The sequence below is a fragment of the Ciconia boyciana genome, chromosome 11 (assembly GCF_034638445.1).
Source record: "Ciconia boyciana chromosome 11, ASM3463844v1, whole genome shotgun sequence".
NCBI lineage: Eukaryota > Metazoa > Chordata > Aves > Ciconiiformes > Ciconiidae > Ciconia > Ciconia boyciana.
This window is the reverse complement of record NC_132944.1, coordinates 10,975,230-10,996,910: the sequence shown is the minus strand read 5'-3', so window position 1 is coordinate 10,996,910 and position 21,681 is coordinate 10,975,230. Positions and strand designations below refer to the sequence as shown.

The 21,681-nt window shown below is 44.5% G+C and overlaps 1 protein-coding gene across 2 annotated transcripts in view; it reads left to right on the top strand.

Moving 5' to 3' along the window:
* The window catches only part of LOC140657952 (contactin-4), a 258,606-nt gene extending 239,547 nt beyond the window's left edge, over window positions 1-19,059 (top strand). For both annotated transcript variants that reach the window (XM_072875734.1, XM_072875733.1), the window contains exons 13-23: window positions 2,670-2,845; window positions 5,321-5,441; window positions 8,001-8,159; window positions 8,906-9,055; window positions 10,196-10,266; window positions 12,092-12,326; window positions 12,861-12,976; window positions 13,449-13,635; window positions 14,137-14,249; window positions 15,811-15,979; window positions 17,190-19,059. In XM_072875734.1, the coding sequence (XP_072731835.1) occupies window positions 2,670-2,845; window positions 5,321-5,441; window positions 8,001-8,159; window positions 8,906-9,055; window positions 10,196-10,266; window positions 12,092-12,326; window positions 12,861-12,976; window positions 13,449-13,635; window positions 14,137-14,249; window positions 15,811-15,979; window positions 17,190-17,290 (1,598 nt within the window). In that variant the 3' untranslated portion in view covers window positions 17,291-19,059. The remainder of the gene's footprint in view (window positions 1-2,669; window positions 2,846-5,320; window positions 5,442-8,000; window positions 8,160-8,905; window positions 9,056-10,195; window positions 10,267-12,091; window positions 12,327-12,860; window positions 12,977-13,448; window positions 13,636-14,136; window positions 14,250-15,810; window positions 15,980-17,189) is intronic.
* Window positions 19,060-21,681: the final 2,622 nt, after the last annotated feature.

The following is a 21,681-nucleotide window of genomic DNA, read 5'->3' as shown; positions in this document are numbered from 1 at the left end:
AGAGCCCTCCCCGCGCGTCGTTTGTCACCAAGCTGTATCAGCCATTCCCATAACCTCGTATGGTAAGCTCCTCGATTGCAATGCTTCTTGACATGATTGGATTGAAACCTGGGGGCCTGATTTTCAGAGGCACCGGGCACTTGCAGTTCCTATGATGTCCACAAGAGTTGTGCTAAGCTGCTCTGGAAAGAAGGTCTTCAGCAAACACCCATGTTTCATTCTCTGTATGTTTATAAACTGTATGCATTGCAGCAGGAAGAATTCGATTTCTGGTGTGGACTTCTCGCCTCTTGCAGAAAGTGCCGTGGAGGCGAGGGTTAGCTACAGCAGAACCTTGGTGCTGACACTTGTTAAGGACCACAGCTTACATGAATCATTACGGGACTCATGTAGGAGAGCTCAGGGCTTTGTGGGAGGCACCCATTTCATCTCAGAGTCAAGTCCTTCATAAATATTTCATACGGGCTTTGAGCAGAGCAGAGGATGAACTTCTCATGCTAAAAGGCATTTCAGTAAATGATTCTGTGCCTAAGCCCCACTGCAGGTGCGGGCATTTCTGTAGCGTCCTGAGCTTGGGATGCTCCAGGTCTTCTTGAGTTTCAGTAGTAGCAGTTCCAAGTGACTGTAAAATCCTGATACATCAGTTAGTTATAATCAAAAACAATGTCATAAGTCTAGGCAAGAATTAAGCATTATTTTAGTAACTTGCACTTATACAGCTTTTCTCCTGAGAAACTTAAAATGTTTTACTTCTGTTAATTAGTTAAGCCTCGTAACACCTACTGTGGTTCTGCTAAGAGTTACTCTGTTTTGTTAGAAGTGAAACCAAAATACAGATGAATTAAATTTGTTGAAGGTAATACAGCCAAGTCCGTGTGGACTTGATCTGAAGCCTGTTCAAGTCAGTGATGAAATCTTTTTCGCTACCTCCTGTACATTTTTGGTAAGGCCTTTGAAAACCCAGGAACGGCTTGGCATCCCCTGAACTTCAGTGAGTAGTTCTGCCCAGTACATATCTTTGTTGCTCTATCCTTGTTATTTTAGCAGAGGATTAAGCAGTCGGCCAATAGTCCCTGGAAGAAGTAGTTAAGATTTTGGTTTCATATACCAGAGAATGAATAATGCCCGTAGTATTTTAGCATGACAGCTGTGCAGAATAGACTTTTGGAATAAGCAAAAATATCTATCTGTATATGATTTTCAGACTTTTGGTCTCATTGTTAAGCAATATTTTTTCTCCTTTTCATTTCCTCTGAGGCCTTGTAGAAAAAAAAACAGCATTTTTGTCAACAGAAATGAAAGACAAATGTTAACTTTAGAGGCAGAGGGAATTCACAGGCACAGATGAGGAGCTGAAGTCTGCATAATGTGTCATGGCTCATCTTTCTGTGCCACCATTTTGTTAGTACTGTGCAAGTAAAGTGAAAAATAGACCATTAAACCAGTGGTAAAGGACCCATGTGAACTCCAGCTGTGAATAAGGGATTAGTCCCAAAGCTCCAGGTGGAGCTAGTACATGCTGCTGCCCCTATTTAACAGACAGAACCTGCCACATCACAGATATCCACAGGTTTTGGGGCTTTCCTTTGCAAATGTTGTATTTAGGACAATGCACTTCCTCACCTTTCTTCTGCTCCACCTCCCCAAAATATTTGCTCAGTTCTTGCTCACCATAACAGGTTTTTTACGGCAGGACCCCTCTCAATCACCTAGCAAACGTCATCTACCAAAGGTCAGTGACATCTCATGTAAGACCACAGAGGTCCTAAAAAGTGAGTCAGTCTGACCTACTGACTGACCCAAATCAGCTGCACGTCAGGCAGGGGAGTTACTACACGCAGAGCCACGACTTACCCCAAAACCCCTCTGTCTGACATTACTACAGGGCTTGGCTTATTGGGGCAGAGTTTTGGGTTCCGTGGTGTGAAAGGTTTGGTTGGTATCACTCAACGTTCATACTTATTCTTTGTGTGGGTCCTCCTCACACAAAGAAAACTACCTGAATTTAAAATCCATCAGACAGAGAACATGGCTAGTATTCTAAACAAACACCAAGTTTTCAGTAAACATAACATACAACAATTATGTTAGTTTAATCTTTCCCTTTCCAGGTCCAAGCAGGTGTCACTTATGTTTTTAATACACCCTTCTTCATTCCAGTTTTGGAGATTTACATTGAGAGAGTTTTCTCAAAGCAGCATTTAATATAAGAGCAACAAACCAGTTTTTTTAATAACCATGGTGACCAAATTATGACTGTGAAACCAATTTTTGGAGTAAGAAGATTCAAATAAAATAATCTCTGTTTTCCAAGCTCTTTCAAAAATTTTAACCCAGCCTTTCAGATCTGCTACACTCTTTTCCAGCCTTTTCTTTTCTCCTTGCTCATCTGGATTGTGGCTAGAAGAGGATTCTGGAGGATTTATTAATAGTGTTTCAATCTAACGAAAAGAGAAAGGTATCGGAGGATAAAATCAAAAATGTAAGAGTTCACTCATTGCACTAAGGATCTTCCTAAGTGATCACTGCAAATTTTTCAAGTTCTGGTGGCAATGCTGTGGTTGTGGTAGACTGCTTAGGATCTTTTTCAGCTCTACATCTCTCTCCATTTCTCAGGAGGACAGGATTAATGCTTCTTCCCCCCCCTTTGTTTTCTTTGTTGTTTGTAGATCCAACCCGGGTTATGGTGTCACCTTTCAGCATGGATGTCACTGTTGGAGAAAGCATTGTCTTGCCTTGTCAGGTGTCTCACGATCACTCACTAGATATCATGTTTACCTGGTCATTTAATGGACACCTGATAGACTTCGAAAAAGATGGGGATCACTTCGAAAGAGTTGGAGGAGTAAGTATTAATACTAAAGCAATCTCCTCGCAGTAATAAAAGCAGATAACACAGAAAAGGGCTACTAATAGAAGGAATGGATTTGACTAAGTTAATAGTAGGAGACGTTATCTTGTGTCTTGTAGACTGAGAAGATAAACGTTGCCAGTATACTACTTCGTTACAGTTGGTGTAGAGTTGTTATAATTGCTTAATGACATGATTTAAATCTGCTTGCATGAACGATGCGTTCACGTTGCAGTGGGATGTGTGTCAGAAGACCTCATTGCAAAAAACTGCCTTCTCATTCAAGGAAGAAGTCCATAATAGTTCTTCTCTGACTGTAACAGTAAAAGAAATGTAAAACATAACAATTGTAGAGCTTTGTATTTATACAGAAAACAGCAGGAAATGAGATGATACCCCCAAATTTGTTCAGGCAGTGTTTGTTGGCATGTTTATCTGTCTCGGTCTGTGTCCTCCTCTTGTGACCACAGGCTTAGAATAAGTATTTTTGCTCTACACAAAGTAGCCTGCATAGTATTACAAACATCACCAACCGTCAGAGACGACATTTCTTTTCAGTGTCACCTGTGCACGTTTCCTGGCAATGTCACATTGGTATCTTTGGGTTGTTTGTTTGTTTGTTTACGGGAAACGCAGTCGGTACCCACTGACAATGCAAACTTTTGCAATGTCCAGAGAAGTGTTTATTTGAAGGTTGAAAAGATCATGTTCATGGAAATCGGATAGCTGGGAGAGGAGTCAGGTTTGAAATGATGGTTAGACTGCCCATTAAATACAGCCCTGGCCACCGCTGTCGCTCAAGACTGTAATCAAGTGGCAGGTACGGGGAAGAAAAGGTAGTGAAGGTAGGAATTACTTTCCTTTGTTAGGAGAGGAGAAAATCTGCTTGGGTTATTTGCCATTTTCTGCCTCTGTAGGAAGGTTTGGGACTGGAGAGCCCACAGCAAGGTAAGGGTGCCTGTGATGGTCCTTCCCTGCTTGATTTTCTCTGCTTTTACCTCAGTTGTAACGGGCAGGTTGTTTCAGCTTTTCTAGTAGTTTTAGATTTTCTGAAGGTGTTGTGGCATGAATTTTGGGAATCGGAGAGGGTCAGTGCTATAGGAGGTACCTCAGGACGCCATCTATTAGAAAGGGGGTTCACACGAGGAGGTAGCACGTCTGTCAGACCTGCCCCAGCTTCTCATGCCATTCTTCTGACTAAAAATAATTTCCAAATAATTTTTACTAAAAGAGGAGCAGCGATTTCACAGGCTGTGTCTGAAAGATGGGTAGAAAGTTTGCTTTCCTTTGTAATCATAATGTTTTCCTTTGCAGTTCAGATTTCACCTGATTTAGCCTGTTGCGTATTAGGCAGGACTTGGGGAGTTTAATTTCTAATTTATTTGCAATTTAAAAATCTTTTCTCATCCTTCATGAATTTTTTTCCACTTTTGTTGGGTGAAGGTAGCAAGAAAAAGATGGAAAGAAATGCAACAAATTTTCAGCAGAGGTAGAAAACTGGAAAGGGTTTTGCATGTTGCTCTAAGGGAGGTTTTACAGAGACACGTGCTCCGCTGGGTTTCAGGCAGACTGGCAGTCCGTGTTTACATTTGTCAGGAGTGAAATTTAATGCTGAAAGGAAAAGGAAATACAATTTACAAGCCTTGCTGTTATCCCCCAAAAAATCATTAAAAGATGCACTTAAAGATTGATGCCTAGGGCGCACATCAGCAGCGACGGCTCTTCCCGGTGACTGTGCCTGATTGGCCTGCAAAGCTAAAATTACAAACTCTATTAATATTCTTCAGTCAGAAAGCCACAATCACAAGGTTACGCTGAGATTTCTAATGTATCGAATGCTTTGTGTCTGGAGAAAAATTTAGAGAGAGTTTTCAGCTTCCTATACATACAGAAACCTAATTAGTTCTATTCAACAGTTAATCAGACATGCACTTGGCATTTGGAAAACAAATTACCGCTGTTAGGTGATGCAAGATTTCCTCGGAGAGTGCTGTTCTCATGATCTTTAGCACAAAAACGTCGGGCAATCAAAATACTGGCCGTAATACAAAGCCATGAAACTATTGCAGATGTCCCATAATTTGGGCTGGTTTTCACTTACGAAATAGATGTAGACACAACCTGGGCATCTGAATAGCAGAGAGGCTATAAATTGGATATCCAGAGAGATAAAGGAGGAATCGGAGCGAACCTGCCCTACATAAGCCTTGTCACATTGTTTTAATGGGGAAACTGCTTAACGGACCCAAACCAGGCTCCCCTGCCCCTTGTAGGAGCCATAATTTTAGAAACGCTCCCGCTCTTATCTTCAAGGCAGACTCACATAATTTTAATAGGCCACGGCTTGCATTACTAATGTTTTCATCAGCCAGTGTAAAGTAAATCCATTAGTCACAGTGTCCTTCATGTGATAATGATGTTTAGCGCTCATTAAAAAGTAATTGTAACCACTTTTCCCTACTTTATCAGCAGGATTCAGCTGGTGATTTGATGATCAGAAGCATCCAGCTGAAGCATGCTGGGAAATACGTCTGCATGGTGCAAACAAGTGTGGACAAGCTATCGGCTGCTGCAGACCTGATTGTAAGAGGTATTTGAATTTTGTTACTGCTGTTGTTGTAAAATTTCTTTTTTTTTTTTTTTTCCTATCTTCTGCTGCTGGTAAGACAATTCCTGGGTTCAGAGACATTCATTGGGATCCCAGCATCTTGTAATTGATCTAAGAAATAAGCTCTAAATACACGCTAGGGTTCACAGTACATTTTCAAACAGTGCATATAAAGATTCTTCCATATATACATACTCATACAACAGACACACAGCACAGATAAACACACTAGTACATGTTCGTGTCCTGAATGCAAAACTTGCCCCAAGCTCATTTGTTTGATAAACTGTGCAGCAGAAACAGTATCCAGCTTATTCACTGCATTTCTGCCTAGCAAGATTGTTCCATTCCTAGAATAAACATGATTTAGTAACTTCACTGATATTTCAAGATCTATTCATTACCATACACAGGTGATCTGTAAGTATGACTTTAACAGAGATGCAATTAGTTAACCTGAGTCTGGATCCTTACAATAAATATGATACGTATATTTTCCTGCTCGTTAGCTTTGAGGAAAGCAAACTTTGGTGCTGCTCTGTACCTGCTACCTTCAGTTCTCGTAGACCCCAGCAAAATCATAGTTCGCACGTTCTCCACGTAACATAAGTTCTCAGGCAACTCAGTGAAAGGAGGAGAGCATGAAAAGAAGTAAGAAATTCCCTCTTTATCAAAGCTGTGTCAGGGTAAAATGTGTGAGATTAGGCCCTGAACTTTCATTGAGAAACCTGCCCTTGTCTGTACCTGGGTGTTTCTGCTATCCTCATAATATCGTTATGCTTTTTACCACGTTTCCCCCGTAGGCGTATGAACGCAGACGTTCTTAGCCATGTGCTGTACAAAGAGCTGGGCCCCTGGAGGCAGCGAAGCTGCTGCTCTCCTCCCCAGGAGGTTGCTCCCCGTTACGCTGACTCTTGGGTTTTTGCTGCAGCATGATTTCAGATGAATTTTTTTTTGTTTTGCACAAACATTTCAAAATAGCCTGCTGATGGGTGCTTTGGTAAGGTAATTTCCTTAGTGCTGGTTCTGTAAACAAACAGGAGGAACATTAAATTCTCACAAGAAAATGACCCTTGATGATGGTAAAAATACTGATCTTGTCGCTCCCTAAAAACATGACTGGGGACGTCTCCATCCAGGCCAGTGGTTCCACAGCTGCACTGAGAGTTGTGCTGTACTGTCTCACCGACTGCATAAAAACTGGGAAATAGCCCTGGGCTGTGAGACTGGACGGGGAGGTGAATCGCTGGTGCGTAAATAGAGCCTTCAGAATAATTTTCAGAAGTTTTTTAAATATTGGGGTTATGTCAAAATAGTAAGAGATTAAATACTAGAATAAAAATCAATTATTTATGTCAGGGAATGTCAAACAAGAGCATACAGAAGTAACCCCTGGCACCGGTACATGCAGATCAGCCCACTTGTTCAGGATGGGATTTTTTTACGCCATCAGAACAGGAGAAGCATGTGTCTGTCAGGAGCCCAAAAATATTTGGTGAATCGGTAACTGGTAATTTTTCCCTCTCTTGCCCTAATGTAGCCTGCACCCTGCAAAGAAGTATATCCTGAAATGTTGGGAAAAGCCATGGTTATTCCAAGACATGAAATGAAGACAGTTTGTTTCAGCCTCTGCCAAGCAGTAGGAGTAATTTGTGACAGATCCAATGAAATTTCATTTCTCTGGTGTAACTTCGGTGGGGGACCGAAGGAGCTGACTGCTCCATGAGGCTGCATTGCGTGGCTACTCCCCCCAGCAAAACAATTTAAAGTTTTAATTTCTGAGAAATTAAATCTGGCTAGACCTGCTGAAACTTTCATTTTAAAGACAGGATATTGGAAGGTTTCAGGGTATTTTAGGTAGTTAAACATGTCCAGCACTCTGAATATCATATGAGAATAATTTTATTCCGAAGAGTGACTTGCAAGAGGAGAGTTTGCTTGAGATGGTGCTTTTGGGGAGAGACTGCACCTCAGGTACCACTACTGACAGCAATGGCCATATGATACAGGAGAGATGGCCTCTCTCTGATCGGTATGTCCTGCAGTGCTTTCCTGGTTAAAAGGGACTCAGCAGTGTAACAGAAAATACTGGTCCACACTTGCACACGATGCTAATTACAGGCAGGTCCTTTGTTCTTCACCAGCCTCTGGGTGCATCCAAGCTGCAGCCAAAAATCGTACTTGTACATAGGCCAGTCCTGAAGCAGCAGATGTGAGATGGCAGAGCTGATCCCGAGTGCTGCAGCGGGCGCCTTGCCACACTGCTGGGTAGCTCAGGCATGCTGTGGGGCTCGGTGCTGCTGCTCACGCGGAGGCACCCGGGGGCTGTGGGTGAAGCTGGTGATCTGTGTGTTTGTCTGTCGCCCCATGCCTCCCAGTCTCATCTAGGCAATGAGAGCTGCTACAACACAGCTGGGGCTGCGGTTAACTGCTCCGTAGGAACTCAGTTACCTCTGTCCTGAGTAAGGGAAGAAGACCAGAGTGCTCCTTCCTCAAGCCACCGTGAAGCTCCAAGCACCCCTCCTGTAATTCTTCCAACAGGTCCCCCAGGTCCACCAGAAGCTGTGACAATAGACGAAATCACCGACACCACTGCTCAGCTGTCCTGGAGGCCAGGAGCAGACAACCACAGCCCTATCACAATGTATGTCGTGCAAGCAAGGACCCCCTTCTCAGTGGGATGGCAAGCGGTGAGCACAGGTAGGTCCATCGCCTGGCCTCCAGAGAGCTCCGCTGATGGAAAACACATCCATCGGGACCTATGCACAGGCCGAGTGGAGCAGCTTGGCACCCTGAAGTGAAAAGTAATTTCTCTGGCTGCAGAGCACTGGTCTTATTAACTAGTTTCAAGTTTGGCAACCCAAAGATTTAGGGTCCAGTCAGTGCTATTACTCATCCATTTTTCTCATGAAGGTTTAAGAGAAAACAGAATGATTTCCTATCTTTTGTTGCCACGCTGGAGATATACAACAGTAATTGTGGTCTATAAAGACATCCCTCAGGGACAGACCATGTCATCTGGCCTATCTTTAAGTAGAATTATTTTCCTGATAGAGGGAAAAATCCCATGATGTAATAGCTCATTCCGTCAGAGGTTAATTTTGTTCCAGTAGCCATTAAATAGAGGGAACACTGTGTTTTAAAAAGAGAAAAATAAAAACCCTTTAAACCTGTTGTCTTGACACTTTGTTTTCAAAAAGTGGCAATTTAGGAGAAACTCTTTAATAGCAGGATTTTCTGTGCTAAAAGCGCAGTGTTTTAATGCTGCCTCTTTTACTTCTTTGGCAGTTAACAAAATGTTAGAAAAATCCTGTTGTCAATCCTTATTCACTTTGTATTTACATTAGTCCCTCACTTTTAAGGGTATCAGCTAATGACCTTTTCTCAGCAGTCCTTAATACTTTTAGTGGTTTTTGTTGCACTCCTGACCTGTGGCTGCCTTCTAGTTCCAGAGATCATCGATGGCAGGACATTCACAGCGACAGTGGTGGGTTTGAACCCTTGGGTTGAGTATGAATTTCGAGTAGTTGCTGCCAACCTGATTGGGATTGGAGAACCCAGCAGGCCTTCAGAGAAGAGAAGAACTGAAGAAGCTCGTAAGTAGCAGTGGGCAACTGAGTTAAGTCTTGTTGAGTAAGTGCTCGTCAGGGTTGCACTGGAGGAAGCTGAGGAGCGCTTTCTGCGCCCATCGCTCTCCTCCCTCGTGGCATGTTATTTGTGTGCACAGAACAGGCAGTAGAAGTTGTGGAGCTCCTGATGGGCTCTTTTGCTCACTCCATGACTCCTGGATGTATAGGAAGACTTCATCCCCTTTTCCTGCAGAAAGCAACGATTTTCCAAAAAAAAAGGTATTTGGGCAGGGTTTTTTGGAAAATACTGCCCAGTATCCATTGATGAGAGAAATGAACTCTGAGAGTAGTCCCTCTGGTTTCCCATGACCAATGTGATGGAAACTCTGTAGCACAGACTAAAGCACCTTGAGAGCAGGAGTTTGAGCTTCACAGCTGGAGAGTTGGCAGGCCCTTGATGCTGGGGGCTTCTGTGGTTCTCAGAGTAACTTGGACCTCACCCTGTGGGCCATCGGCGTTAGAGCAACCACCCTGGGCTGCCCTATGGGTTGGATCATTTCATAGGCTTACTGAAGATCTGTCTTCTGTGACCCTCTCCTGGACACGCTGCTGCCTCGTGGAACCACACTACATCTTCAGCCTGCTGCAGGCAGAGCTTATGGTGGTCTTCAGTAGTGCCTGTATTCAGGGATTTCAGCACAAGCTACGAGCCTTGAGAGCTTTAATGCTCCTGGATGTTGTCCCTGTCTTTTGATCTGGCAGAAAGGGGTCACGGCAAGAAGGCGGCTCAGCGTGGTGGCTGCAGGGATATGTGCCTCGGTTATGGGAAGCCCCTGGTATGTGGCTCCTCTGTTCTGTTTTAGCCTGTAATGGAACAGAATATGAAATAGGAAAATAAATAAAAGCCCTTTTTAATGGAAGATAAATGTTTAAACTAAACAATTAGTGACTGAATACACAATTTAATTGACATACTTTTAATATACTATTATTGACATACTTTTAATGTGCTGTTTGCCATGGCAAATTAGTCATTTCCTAATAGCTTTTCCGGTACCCAGCAGGGAAAGGCCGGCAGAGTCCTGTTGCTGTGTAGGTCTGTTTCATTTCAACACACTTTCCTGGTTTCAAAGTTGCCATGTGCATCTTCTGCATCTTTTTTTGCAGTTCCTGAAGTGACCCCAGCTAACGTCAGTGGTGGCGGAGGGAGCAAGTCTGAGCTTGTCATTACTTGGGAGGTAAGTGGAGTCCAAACCGAGATGAAAATTAATACGGTCCTGATCTAGATGTGCCCCCCCAGACCCCAGTGAAGCTTCTGCAGATTGCAAAAGGTTTGTGGTAAAAAAGCCCAGATTGTCTGATAAAATAGCCCAGCTATTAAAATTGAGCTACACCCTGTCCCTTACCCCAGGCCCCCACGCAAGGAAGCCAGCGGAGGAGTGCTGTGCAGGGACCGCAGGGAACGGGCTGCGCATCGCTGCTTTGACATGAGCTCAGCCCCCCAACTCTCAGCACATCCGTACGCATACGGCAAAACGTGGATGGGCAGAATCCACCTGAGAGATAAAACAGTTTGTGAGGCCAGGCTTGGCACATCCTGACCTGGTTGAGAACTGTGGCTGGCTCCAAGCCTTCAGCCCTATCCCTGCACCGGGTTATATGGCAGCAAATAGTTAAAAGAGTGAGCACAACACATTGCATGCTGGCTTTCGTTGCTGCTAATGAAAGCCAGCAAGAGGAGATACAGAGATGAAAAATGTTTAATATTCCTTAAGGCAGTCGGGGTTAGAACTTTAGTCATTTGTCTGCTCATATTTTCATGTTATGATGCGATGCAGCTGGCATATTTTTCCTAATAATGAACTTCACTAGACATGCTAACACTTCCACTTAGCACTATTTCTGACCAAGCTGGCAGAATGAATCGCCAGAGATATTTTTAAGGTTATTAAAAAGCTATAAATGGGCTTTTGTCCTTACCACACAGCTCAATGTGCTAAATTTCCTCCTCCATTGGACTAATTAGCTACGCCATGTCTCCTAAAGATACTGCAATATGTTTCAAAAACACACATGGCAAGAACATCAGCCATGACTTTGAGTTGTAATTTGCACAAAATATAATTTGTATTTTGATAGAACAGTCAGTTTACTCTTTTAAATGTCCAGAGGCCTTTTCTTTATGGTCTGGTGTATTTTTTGAGCCTTACAATACAGACTAAGCAGCAGTCACCAAAAGTAACCCCTGCACGTGCTTAAGCACCATGGACATCTGTGGGAGAGTGGCCCGTAATTACAGATTATTTTAATACATTGAAGCTTTGGCTTTTGATGCAGCTTTTAGGGGGCTGCAAGCCTGAGACTAGGAAGTGTCAGTGTGTCCAGCAGTGACCTGGAGGTGACAGGTTGTTTCTTCTAGCTGTTATCTAGCACTTACCTGCCCTTCTCCATCATGTTTGTGACAAGTCACTGCCTGCCATCGCGGTCTCTAACAGGTCACGTCACACGGGATGTGGATAGTCGGCTGACCTGGTCTGGGTCACTGTGTAGCAACGGGCCAGCAAGGGACCACCAGCCCTGCGCTGGCTGCGACATTGCCAGGATATGTTCTTCAGGGCTTCACGTGTGATTCCAAAGACGTGAGAGCAGCTGCACGTGTACTGGAAAAGCAGGAACCATGTCCTTGGTTCACCCCACCAAACCTCAGCCTCTTAGTCACTGCACTGCCTAAAATCACTTACATTGTTACCGGAGGCTCCATCTAGTCAGTGAAGGAAGGTGGACACCTACGAAGATGAATTAAGACTTAAGCGAAGTGTCTTCCGGAGGTGCTGCTTCCCCCCCTGACTACAGGGAGCTTGCGGAGCAGCAAGGCTCTAGCACAGTCAGGATGGGATGAATTCAGGTTAGATGTGAAGTAGGACTCCAGCCGCCTTCTGTCTCTAATGCTCTATTTAGGACAGTAGCTTTAGAAGGAGCAAGAGCAATAGCCCGCATGCAGACAGAGATAAATGCGTGCCATTGCTGAAAGTACTGTTTCTCCTGCGGTCTGCCTGCCCACAGACAGTGCCCGAGGAGCTGCAGAACGGAGGCGGCTTCGGGTACGTGGTGGCCTTCCGCCCCTTCGGCACCGTCAGCTGGATGCAGACTGTCGTGGCCTCCCCAGACGCCGCAAGATATGTCTTCCGCAACGAGACCTTGCCACCCTTCTCCCCCTACGAAGTTAAAGTGGGAGTGTACAACAACAAGGGGGAAGGGTCGTTCAGCCCCGTGACGGTCGTCTACTCGGCAGAGGAAGGTAGAGCCAGGAGCCCACCCCACCGCCTCTCCCTCCTCCCTGCCAGTGGACGCGGGGAGGTTGACTGGGTCTGAAAGGGTTTAGTATCCACCTTGACATATCCTTTGATACCTAATCCTTGTTCTGATTTATAATAAATGGCGAGCCATGATTAATTCTTTTGATAGTCATTAAAATAACATTAATCGTAATGAAATCTTTTGATATTAATGGAAAAGTAATATGTAATCTGGAAAGAATTCCGCTGAGATTTAGTATGAATTAATGTCCACTGATTAGAAAATGTTCCCTCTTGTCCTAATTACAGTACATGGTATCCTGGGTTGAGTTTAGTAATGACATCTTATTATTTCTTAGGCAGAGGAGAAGTGCCGTCTGGCACAGACTGACAGGCCGTCGTTTTGAAATGTGGAAGTTTGTTTTGGTGGCATGCCTCTTTTCTCGTGCAATGAAGAAAATAAATCCCTTGAAGTTTGGGACTAACTGAACATAAAATTGAAAACTCTTAATTTTATTTTTAACTCCTCTACCCAGAGCCGACGAGAGCCCCAACCACTGTTTTGGCCAGAAGTCTTTCTGCCTCAGACGTTGAAGTTTCTTGGGCTCCCCCTCGGGAGAACCAGCACAAAGGAAGAATACAGGGATATGAGGTATGGAAACCCAGCGCAGCATCCTTTCAGTACTAAGCGCTGAGGATACGTGGAGATACATCATGGGCAGTCATTGCAGTGCTGCTCCTGCCTGCCATGGGGCTGGTGGGTTCCTGTGGTGCGTTTGCTGCCTTTTGTTTCTTCAGTACGTGGAGATCGCTCTCACATGGTAAACAATTATACATCTTATACATCTTTCTGTGTGTGATCTGGCTGAAAATGGAGAGCAGAGCTTGCTGGGGGAAACCTGCATGAATGTGCTTCCATGGCCAGGCAGCAGCTGAGGTCCTGGGGAGGGAGCGCTGCAGCCAGGCTGGTTTCTAGCAAGGAACAAGAAGGGATTGTAACAGGGTGCGGGATCTGTCCCTGTGGCACTTGCACTTCAGGCAGAAGTGCCAGAGTTAGCGCTGGAAATGACCGGGTGCTGCCAGCCCATAGCTGGAGGTAAACACGTACGTGCTCTGCTTCTCAGGTCAGATGTTGGAGACACGACGAAAAGGAAGAAAATGCAAAAAGGATTCGAACAGTTGGCAATCAAACGTCTACAAAAGTCGGCAACCTGAGAGGTAACGCGCTGTATCACTTGGCAGTCAGGGCGTACAACACGGCAGGGACCGGCCCCTCCAGTGCTGCGGTCAACGTCACAACCAAAAAGCCACGTGAGTGTTTGTGAGGACGGGGGGGCTCTTGCCTGGGAGAGTTTCTGCCAGCACTCCCCTCTCTCATTTTCAAGCTTTCTCAGGTCTGAAGCAGCTGTCAGACTTTTCTTTGCCGGGTTTTTCTGCAGAAGACTTACCAGCCTTTTTTTTTTTTTTTTGTAAGGCTCTTCCTCGTGTTAAGTAAGCAGAGCATGCAAAACTGAAATCACAGCTGTGCAGGAGAATTAAATATTTATCTCATCGTTCAAGAGGGCTTTTTTCTTCTGGTCTCAGGCATGTTGAGCAACTGACTGAATCCTTTTTTCATTTAGAACACTGTGTTGTGTCACACCTCCTCTGACCTTGAGGACACAGATCAGTGAAACAGCTCATTAGCTTTCCAGAGCAATAGGACTCTGGGCACGCTCAGCTATGCTGGTAGAAGCCTCATCGGTACTGGGAGGGATCCAACTGGGAAATGGTGCTCCTTAGTAATGCGGTGCTTTGTATATCTTGGTATAGCACCGAGTCAGCCCCCCGGGAACATCATATGGAATTCATCGGACTCCAAGATCATACTGAACTGGGACCAAGTGAAAGCACTGGACAACGAGTCAGAAGTGAGAGGCTACAAAGTGAGTATTTTGTCAGCACAGGCAGCTGGACAACACTGCCCTGCACCACCTTCCTCACCACCCCCTGGGCCTGCAGTGAGTCCTCACTAAGCTTCAGCTGTCGCTGGATTCTGGTATTGGGCTATAGGTAACATTTCCATGAATCCAGTGTCAAGTTGGGGTTTATAGTAAGACCAAAGAGGTGTTTTGCATGGTACTTGCATGGTTTTCCAGGTTAAAACTGGAGCATTCCTCCAAAAACAGAAGCCATACCTGTGTAGAGTGAGCACGTTCTGCTGGCTGCTCGCTCTCGCCCCAGCAGTGCTCACCCCTGCGAGCACCCGTGCGGGTCTCAGCCCACGGACCTTCACCTGCTCCTTCCCTCCGAAGCTCCCACCTGCAGGACTGCTCTCCTGCCTTTGGTGGAAACCTTCCAAAGGCTGTAGTTGACTCCTTAATTGCAGCTAAATAAAATGCTTTTTTAATAGCTCCCATTTTCTTCAGAAAGCAAAGCCAAAAGGAAAAGAAAGAGAATCCTCAGTAGCAGCAGTTTTAATAGGGTATAATTTAACTGGAGCGAAATCTTGGGAAGAATTCAGCTCTATCACCTTACACAAGGGTTTAATTTGGCCCAAAGAAGGCATTGGTGTGCAATTGCCAGCCGTTGCCTTGAGTGTTGAGTTGTGCGAACATTTTCCACCAGAGCTTGAAACGATGAAGAGCCTGGACATGCTTCGTATTTTGTTCACAATCTGAAATGCCGGCAGCAGCAGCTTTGCGAGCCTGTGCCAGCTCTCCTGAATTTCTGCACTAACTTTTAAGTATCTTTGGTGCACTGTATTGGATTATCAAAAATAAGTGATTCCTCGGGGTTTTTAGTCAAAACGTCAGATGAACCTCAGCAGTTTGGACCAAATTTTCACTACATATTTTAGGTTTGGAAATCAAATTAAGAAGTCAATTGAAAGAGGGTGAGAGACTCGTCACCCTGAAAAAGCAAACTCCATCTGTCGGGTTTCTAAAAAGTCCTCTTTTAACTTACTGTTAGGATAACACAGATTGATTTCTTTCCTGAATCATAGCAAAACGTTTCCCAATTTTCTTCTTTTTTCCTATAAATCTTATATTTTATGTCATGATTTATGATCAAAATTAGTAGAATTCCCAGATCTTAGAAGTAATTCAAAAAAGCCAGTTATTCTGGGAAGCCGTTTGTGGCACTGCATCGAATACCCCAACTCAGTTTCCTGAAGAAACAGTAAGTTTTGGCCTTGGGATTTATTTTAGCTTGACCAAGCTAAAGATTTCGCTGAGGGGCTCTGCCAGGTACTGGGGCTACATTTCATGCTGCACATCAGCATCACCCTCCTCCCAGTGTCACCTCCCCATCCAGGTACCGTCACCGCTGTGCTGGTGTGGGTCCCCAGCAAAAACCCCTGTGGGGTCCAAATGGCCCCTCTGTGACCAGACCATGTGTCTGAGCATCAGAGGCAGGAAAAGAGCAGCAGCAAATCTGGACGCCCTTAGGACAATGGACATCTCTGCCGCTTCTGCCTCCTCTTCTCTCTCCCCTTCGCTGCAGGTTTTGTACAGGTGGAACAGGCAGAGCAGCACGTCTGTAATAGAAACGAATAAAACCTCCGTGGAGCTCTCCCTGCCGTTCAACGAGGACTACATCATAGAGATAAAGCCGTTCAGCGACGGGGGTGACGGCAGCAGCAGTGAACAAATCCGAATTCCAAAGATATCAAGTAAGGACAGGAGAAACTGGGGTCGGTGCCCGCTCCTGCCACTGCTGAGCCGTGGGGAGCCACCGTCCCCAGCCCCTCTCCTCCTCGCCCGCTGGCAGGGCAGACCTGCTTCACCCCAGTCACTGTTTGCGTCTACAAACGGGGACGAACCAGAGCCTTGAAGCTGAGCAGGGGCAGGCTGTAGGTCTGGCCATTTCCCAGGCAGGGAGCTGAAACCCAGGCTCACCCGGGACCAGTAGTCATTCCTGCCCACGTTTCTGATTTCATCCCGAGTCAAGATTAAACCGTAAGACACGCCATCATAAGTAATTATATTTGTATTTAAGATTTCTAGACACTTTCCACTCTCTTACTTCCATACTTCTATATATGTTGAATATATTGTTGCACTGCAATTCACTATAACAAAATACAAAATGTGGTGTTCAGAGGCCTTTAAATTTATAAGGCTACTGTACAGCCATATTCCATTGTGTGTTGGATGCATAAATATTTATTTAGGGAAATGAGGTTGTGTAGAAAAACAAACAGAAAAGAGAGTATTTTATTACACAACATTGCTTTTGCAAAGTCTCCACGTCCCATCTTCCATTAATAATGCCACAGTTTATAAGCTGCATTAAATCAGGAGCCTCTGCAATGCAGGAATACGGCATTAAAATTGCAGCAATGTAAAAAACTCTGGGTGAGATCAGAATTATCTCCACTATAGTTGTACACTGTGGCTATATAAACCATACAGAAGAATTTAATCAGCAGACACAGGAGAGCGAAGGAGAGCAGGAACACATGCCAGTTCCTATTTGGCTCAAGGCAGTGGGCCACAGAGCAGGTATGCAGCTCCTCCAGGACACGGATCATGCCAGGCTGGTGCCATACGTAACAACTTGAATATAGTACAAATGTAAAAAAAATAGTAAGTAAACAGGCCATGAAGTGATCTAATTGTGAAAGTAGCCTCAACACAACAGCGGCAGGAGTTTAAGTTAAACCAAAAATTCCGTTAGAGAGGTGAAACCCAGTAAACGGGAGGTTATTGAAGCAGGAGGAGGGGACAGCGCGTGGGGTCCGACCTTCCCGGGAGCCACCCGCCTCCTGCCACCACCGCGCTTCATCGGAGGAAACAGAGTTAAAGTGGGGGGGGGGAGAAGTTTGGGTTAATGAACGCTGCTCTCCTCACTTACCTTCTCCCTCTCTCTCCTTTGCTCAGATGCGTACGCGAGAGGATCCGGCTCTTCGACCTCCAACGCCTGTACACTGTCAGCCATCAGCACAATAATGATATCGCTCACAGCTCGGTCCAGTTTATGACAAAAATTACACAAAGGACTTCTTGTTTATAATATAAGCAACATTTAGCTAGTTGTTTTGAAGACACCCAGTACTAAGTAATATTGTGGTTTGAGTACATCTTACTACTGGAAAAATGTTTATGCTTCTTTAGGAATGGCATTATACAGTACTTCCTCAAAGCAAATATAGCTTTGTCTGAAGTTTCCTTGGAAACTCTGCAATGCACTGAAAACATCTGTAATATGATGTTACCAAAGCAGTTTACATATGTCCTTATATGCATATTTTTTATTATATATTTAGTGTTTTATAGAATTTTTTAAAGTTAACATATGATGTAGATATTAATTTTTCCTCTGCTATAAAATGCTATGGACGGCATTATCATGAAAATATTGTTTGGAATTTTTTCCTTTATGACAGAGAGTTCAAAGTTGTTCTTAGTAATTCGGCTGCAACTTTACTGTACAGTTTTACAAGGCTACGCAAGGCAGAACTGTTCCAGATTCGGTTCGTAATGTGGTTGTATTTAAATGGCGGTTACGATGGTTCTTGTGTTAAATCAAGTGCTTATAACACACAAGATGTTACATTTTATTCAGAGGTCTAAGCAAGACGAACTCGAAATACTCAGTAAGAACACTATAATCTTGAAAAAATACATGAATTTTGGTTGTTTGTGGACTACAGGACCTGTAGCTAATATTCTGGCATCATGCAGGAAGGGTCCATTTTTACTGTCTTGCCATAGCTTTGTCTTTATCATAATTAGCATTAAATTGGGTAGGAATGAAGATACTGCAAAGATGCGATCTCTGCCTCTAGTGACAAAAAGGGACAGGTACCCGAAGGAGCGAACCACGCGGTTCTCGCCTTTGGGTGTAAACCCAGCTAAATCCACCTCGCTTTGGGGGATTTTATTCCAAGGAAATTAGAACACAGCGACTCCAAGACGTAAAGCTGCCCTGGGTTCGTTGTCTGAACACGCGCTTGCTTTCCACGTGCATTGGAACATAACTCATCATCCTTCGTAACTCCACTATATAGAAAACACTTAGGAAATCTGGTCTGAACGCGAGCATCAGAGGAGCCGTGCCGTGCTTCGGGGAGCGCCGCGCGGCAGCCGGGGCTCCCACGGAGGTGCGGGTTGTCCGCGGGCAGGTGGGATCTCCCGGTAGTTCTCTGCTAGGAAGTCTGTGTTTCTTTAGAAACTCTTCACAGATGCCTGAAGGCAAAATAGAGTCACGCCGGAAAACGACAATATCCACAGCAAAATAATTCTTCTTAAGAGAAGGACTGTTTGTTACTACGGGGTAATTTTGTAAGTTCACTCAGATGGGATAATGCTAGTAAAAGGCAATGGAATTTTCTATAAAATTTTCAAGTTTAAATGCGCTGCAGTGGTTTATTATTATTTTTTTTCCTGATAGCTTGAATTTGCCTGTAACTTGTCTTTTTTGCTTACAAAATAATACAGTTAACTTTTAGACCTTCTAAATATATTTATTCAGTAACTCATAATCAGGATTCCACTTGTGTAAAAGTCAGGGGTGTTGACCAGAGAAATATTGTCAGTATTTCAAGCTGTGTTCCTTTCTTAGTTTGATATGGTTACTTCTATGTAAAAAAAAAAAGAAAAACAAAAAAACCACAAAACCAAGAAAAATGGAACAAAAAAAAAAGCTTCTGTAGTTTTCTCCCCAGTGTAAATGATATTTATCAGTGATCTAGCAGATGTAATCTTTTTTTAAAGGTATTGGTAATAAATATTCCGTCATTTGTAAAGATACCTGTCTTCCAGGAGTGTTTTTCCTCCATGTTTCATTCTACCGGTGACAAATTTCACCATGGCAATAGGCAGTGCCTGCTGGGATTGTCACTGGCGTGAAGATACAAAAGAAGAGTTGGTTTAAGTCAAAACTTTGTGGAGGCAGAAAAAAAAAATCTATTTATACATCTCTGGTCTAATTCTGCTTCCAAAACTGGCACCAAAAAAAAAATCTGCGTGGGTGAATTTGGGGTGATAATGTCTATTTATGTAGAGTCATGACTTTTCCAAGCTTATGTGGGCTGGTGCTGTCAGAGTGGGGCCTCTACAGCTTGGGAAGCTCGAAGTGAAAAAGAAAGGGAAAAACCAAACAGAAAGACCAAACTGGCCTTCACCCTCCTTGTGGCTGTTTGTCTGGCCGCAGCCATCGCAGCCGTCCAGGAGCAGGGTAGGCAGCAGCGGCTCCACGCACAAGCTGCGGGCAGTGCAGGAGAGCGGAGCATCGCCGACCCTACGCCCAGAGCAAACCCCCTCCAGGTACAGCACCGCTTCTCTGGTTGTCCTTGTGGATTTCTGAGGATTCGGGGGAGCACTGCTTGAAATCGCTAAATCCACCAAACCCGCGTTTCTAATTCTGATTTTTAGGGGTGGCAGCGCAGGAGTTGTATGATTGTGCTCTGTCTTTCAAAGAAGCAATATTGCGCTTTGCAATCAAGGAAGCTTAAAACCAAAATGGCCTGGTAACACAATTCAGATTTTAGAAAGCAAATTTAACATTGCCATCTCTAGAGGTGGGCGAAGGGCACGCTCCTGCGGCTGCTCTTGCGGAGGCAGCGGGGAAAAGCTGCAGGAGGAGGAACGCACTGGGCTTGTAGCTGGGTTTAAAGAAAACAAACTTCAGAATAAGTATTTCTGTGCGCTCTGGGCACAAAACTTGTAACTCTGATCTAGGAGTGTGGGGTCAGTTTCACCAGCGGTGTGGGCTGGTGTGACACGCAGCCCTGAGCGTGGCCTGTCCTCTGCATCTTCCCCGCTGCAGAGCTCGCGAGCGGCACATGGCAATGCGAGCAAATTGCCTGGGATGTACTGAACGTGCTCCCCTTTCTTTCTGGCTGCCTGAAATGATGATTGTTTGCTCCAAGTATAATGATGGTGAGGAAGCAGCTCTGACAGGAATTGCTTTTCTCGTCCTCCGCGGGCGGATCTTGTTCAGTACAGGTGAGGTTCCCCCACCGTGTACCTGCACAAGGCAGCACTGGGCTGCCAGGAAGGGCTGGACCAAAGGCCTGGCTGGGAAAATGAAGATACTCCTGCTGCTTTACACCAGGCCAGTTTTATTTACTAGAGTGAGTGTAAAACGTATCTGCTGGCTTTCAAAGCCATCAAGCCCTGCCCATCCCCAAGGGAACTCATCCTCCTTGGAAGCACCGAGGACCTGACGTGCCCTTGCTGATCAGATGAACATCCACACGGGTTTTCTATCATCACCGGCTCGTTGAGGTTGTTTGCGTTGTTTTCCTGTGATGCACATGCTTATCAGTGGCACTGAAAACCAAAAGCGTATTTTTCCCCACCAGCTACCTGCCCACGCACCCGGGGAACACCTCGGCTGCCGCTGCCTTCACTAGTAAGCGCTGAGCATTCACACACACGCTTTCACATAGCTAAATGTACATCTCAAATGCAAAATATACTTAAATATATCGCATTAATCTCTGCAATATCTTGCCATTAATGGGAATGAAATTATATTTAGAAATCTTACTTATTAGGCCACTTGAAGGCATGACATAAATACATTGTAGTAAAAGAATTCTCTTTAGTCTCATTTTTAGGATTTTACTAATGAAATTCTGATTTTAGACTGTTAAAGCTGGGCACCTCAAATCCATTAAAATCACATGCAGGAGAGACATTTGAGGCACAAACATTGTTATATTAAGGAGCTACGTTAATTTTGATGGAGCCATGCTATTTCACCCAGATGAGAACTGGCTCATTTATTATAATTATTTTTAGTCTGTAGCACTTGGGAACTCCATTATGTTAGGCACTTTCCAAACTTGCTTGGGTCAAATCTTCCTTTTTATTCTTTGTTAATGTGCTTAAGCCCACCTCTGGCCAGCTCGACAGACAGGAGGTTTCTTGGAAGTAGAAAGGAGTGCAAGAACAGGAGAGCTTCGTGGTCCGCGGCCAGAAAGGTCAAAGCCCGAGTTGTTCAAGTGGTTTCAGGCAGGAGGTTTATTTGGTAACTCCCTTTGTGGATTACACAATGTAAGTAAACAAATTGCAAACAGAAACCGACGCTGTCTCAAATGCAGTTCATTTCAGATGGAACAACAGATAGTGAAGAAAAATGGGTTGCAGTATTGGGTTTGGATTTTCAAAATTACCTGAAGGCAGCTGAAGTTGCCCATGAAGGAGGAGCCCAGCTCCTTGCAGCTCAGAAAGCCTCTTAAGAGCACCAAGAGGTCCTTGGCACATTTCTTTAATTACCGTATGCTTGAAAACTCTGCATTGCCAGCCTGTGCTTTGTTTTGTAGGTGCAATTGAGGAAGTTTATCAGTTTGTGCCATTTGTCTTTTTTTTTTTTTTTTTCTTTTTCCCCTTAAGCTTTACCCTCTTGTGCCAGGAAGCACAA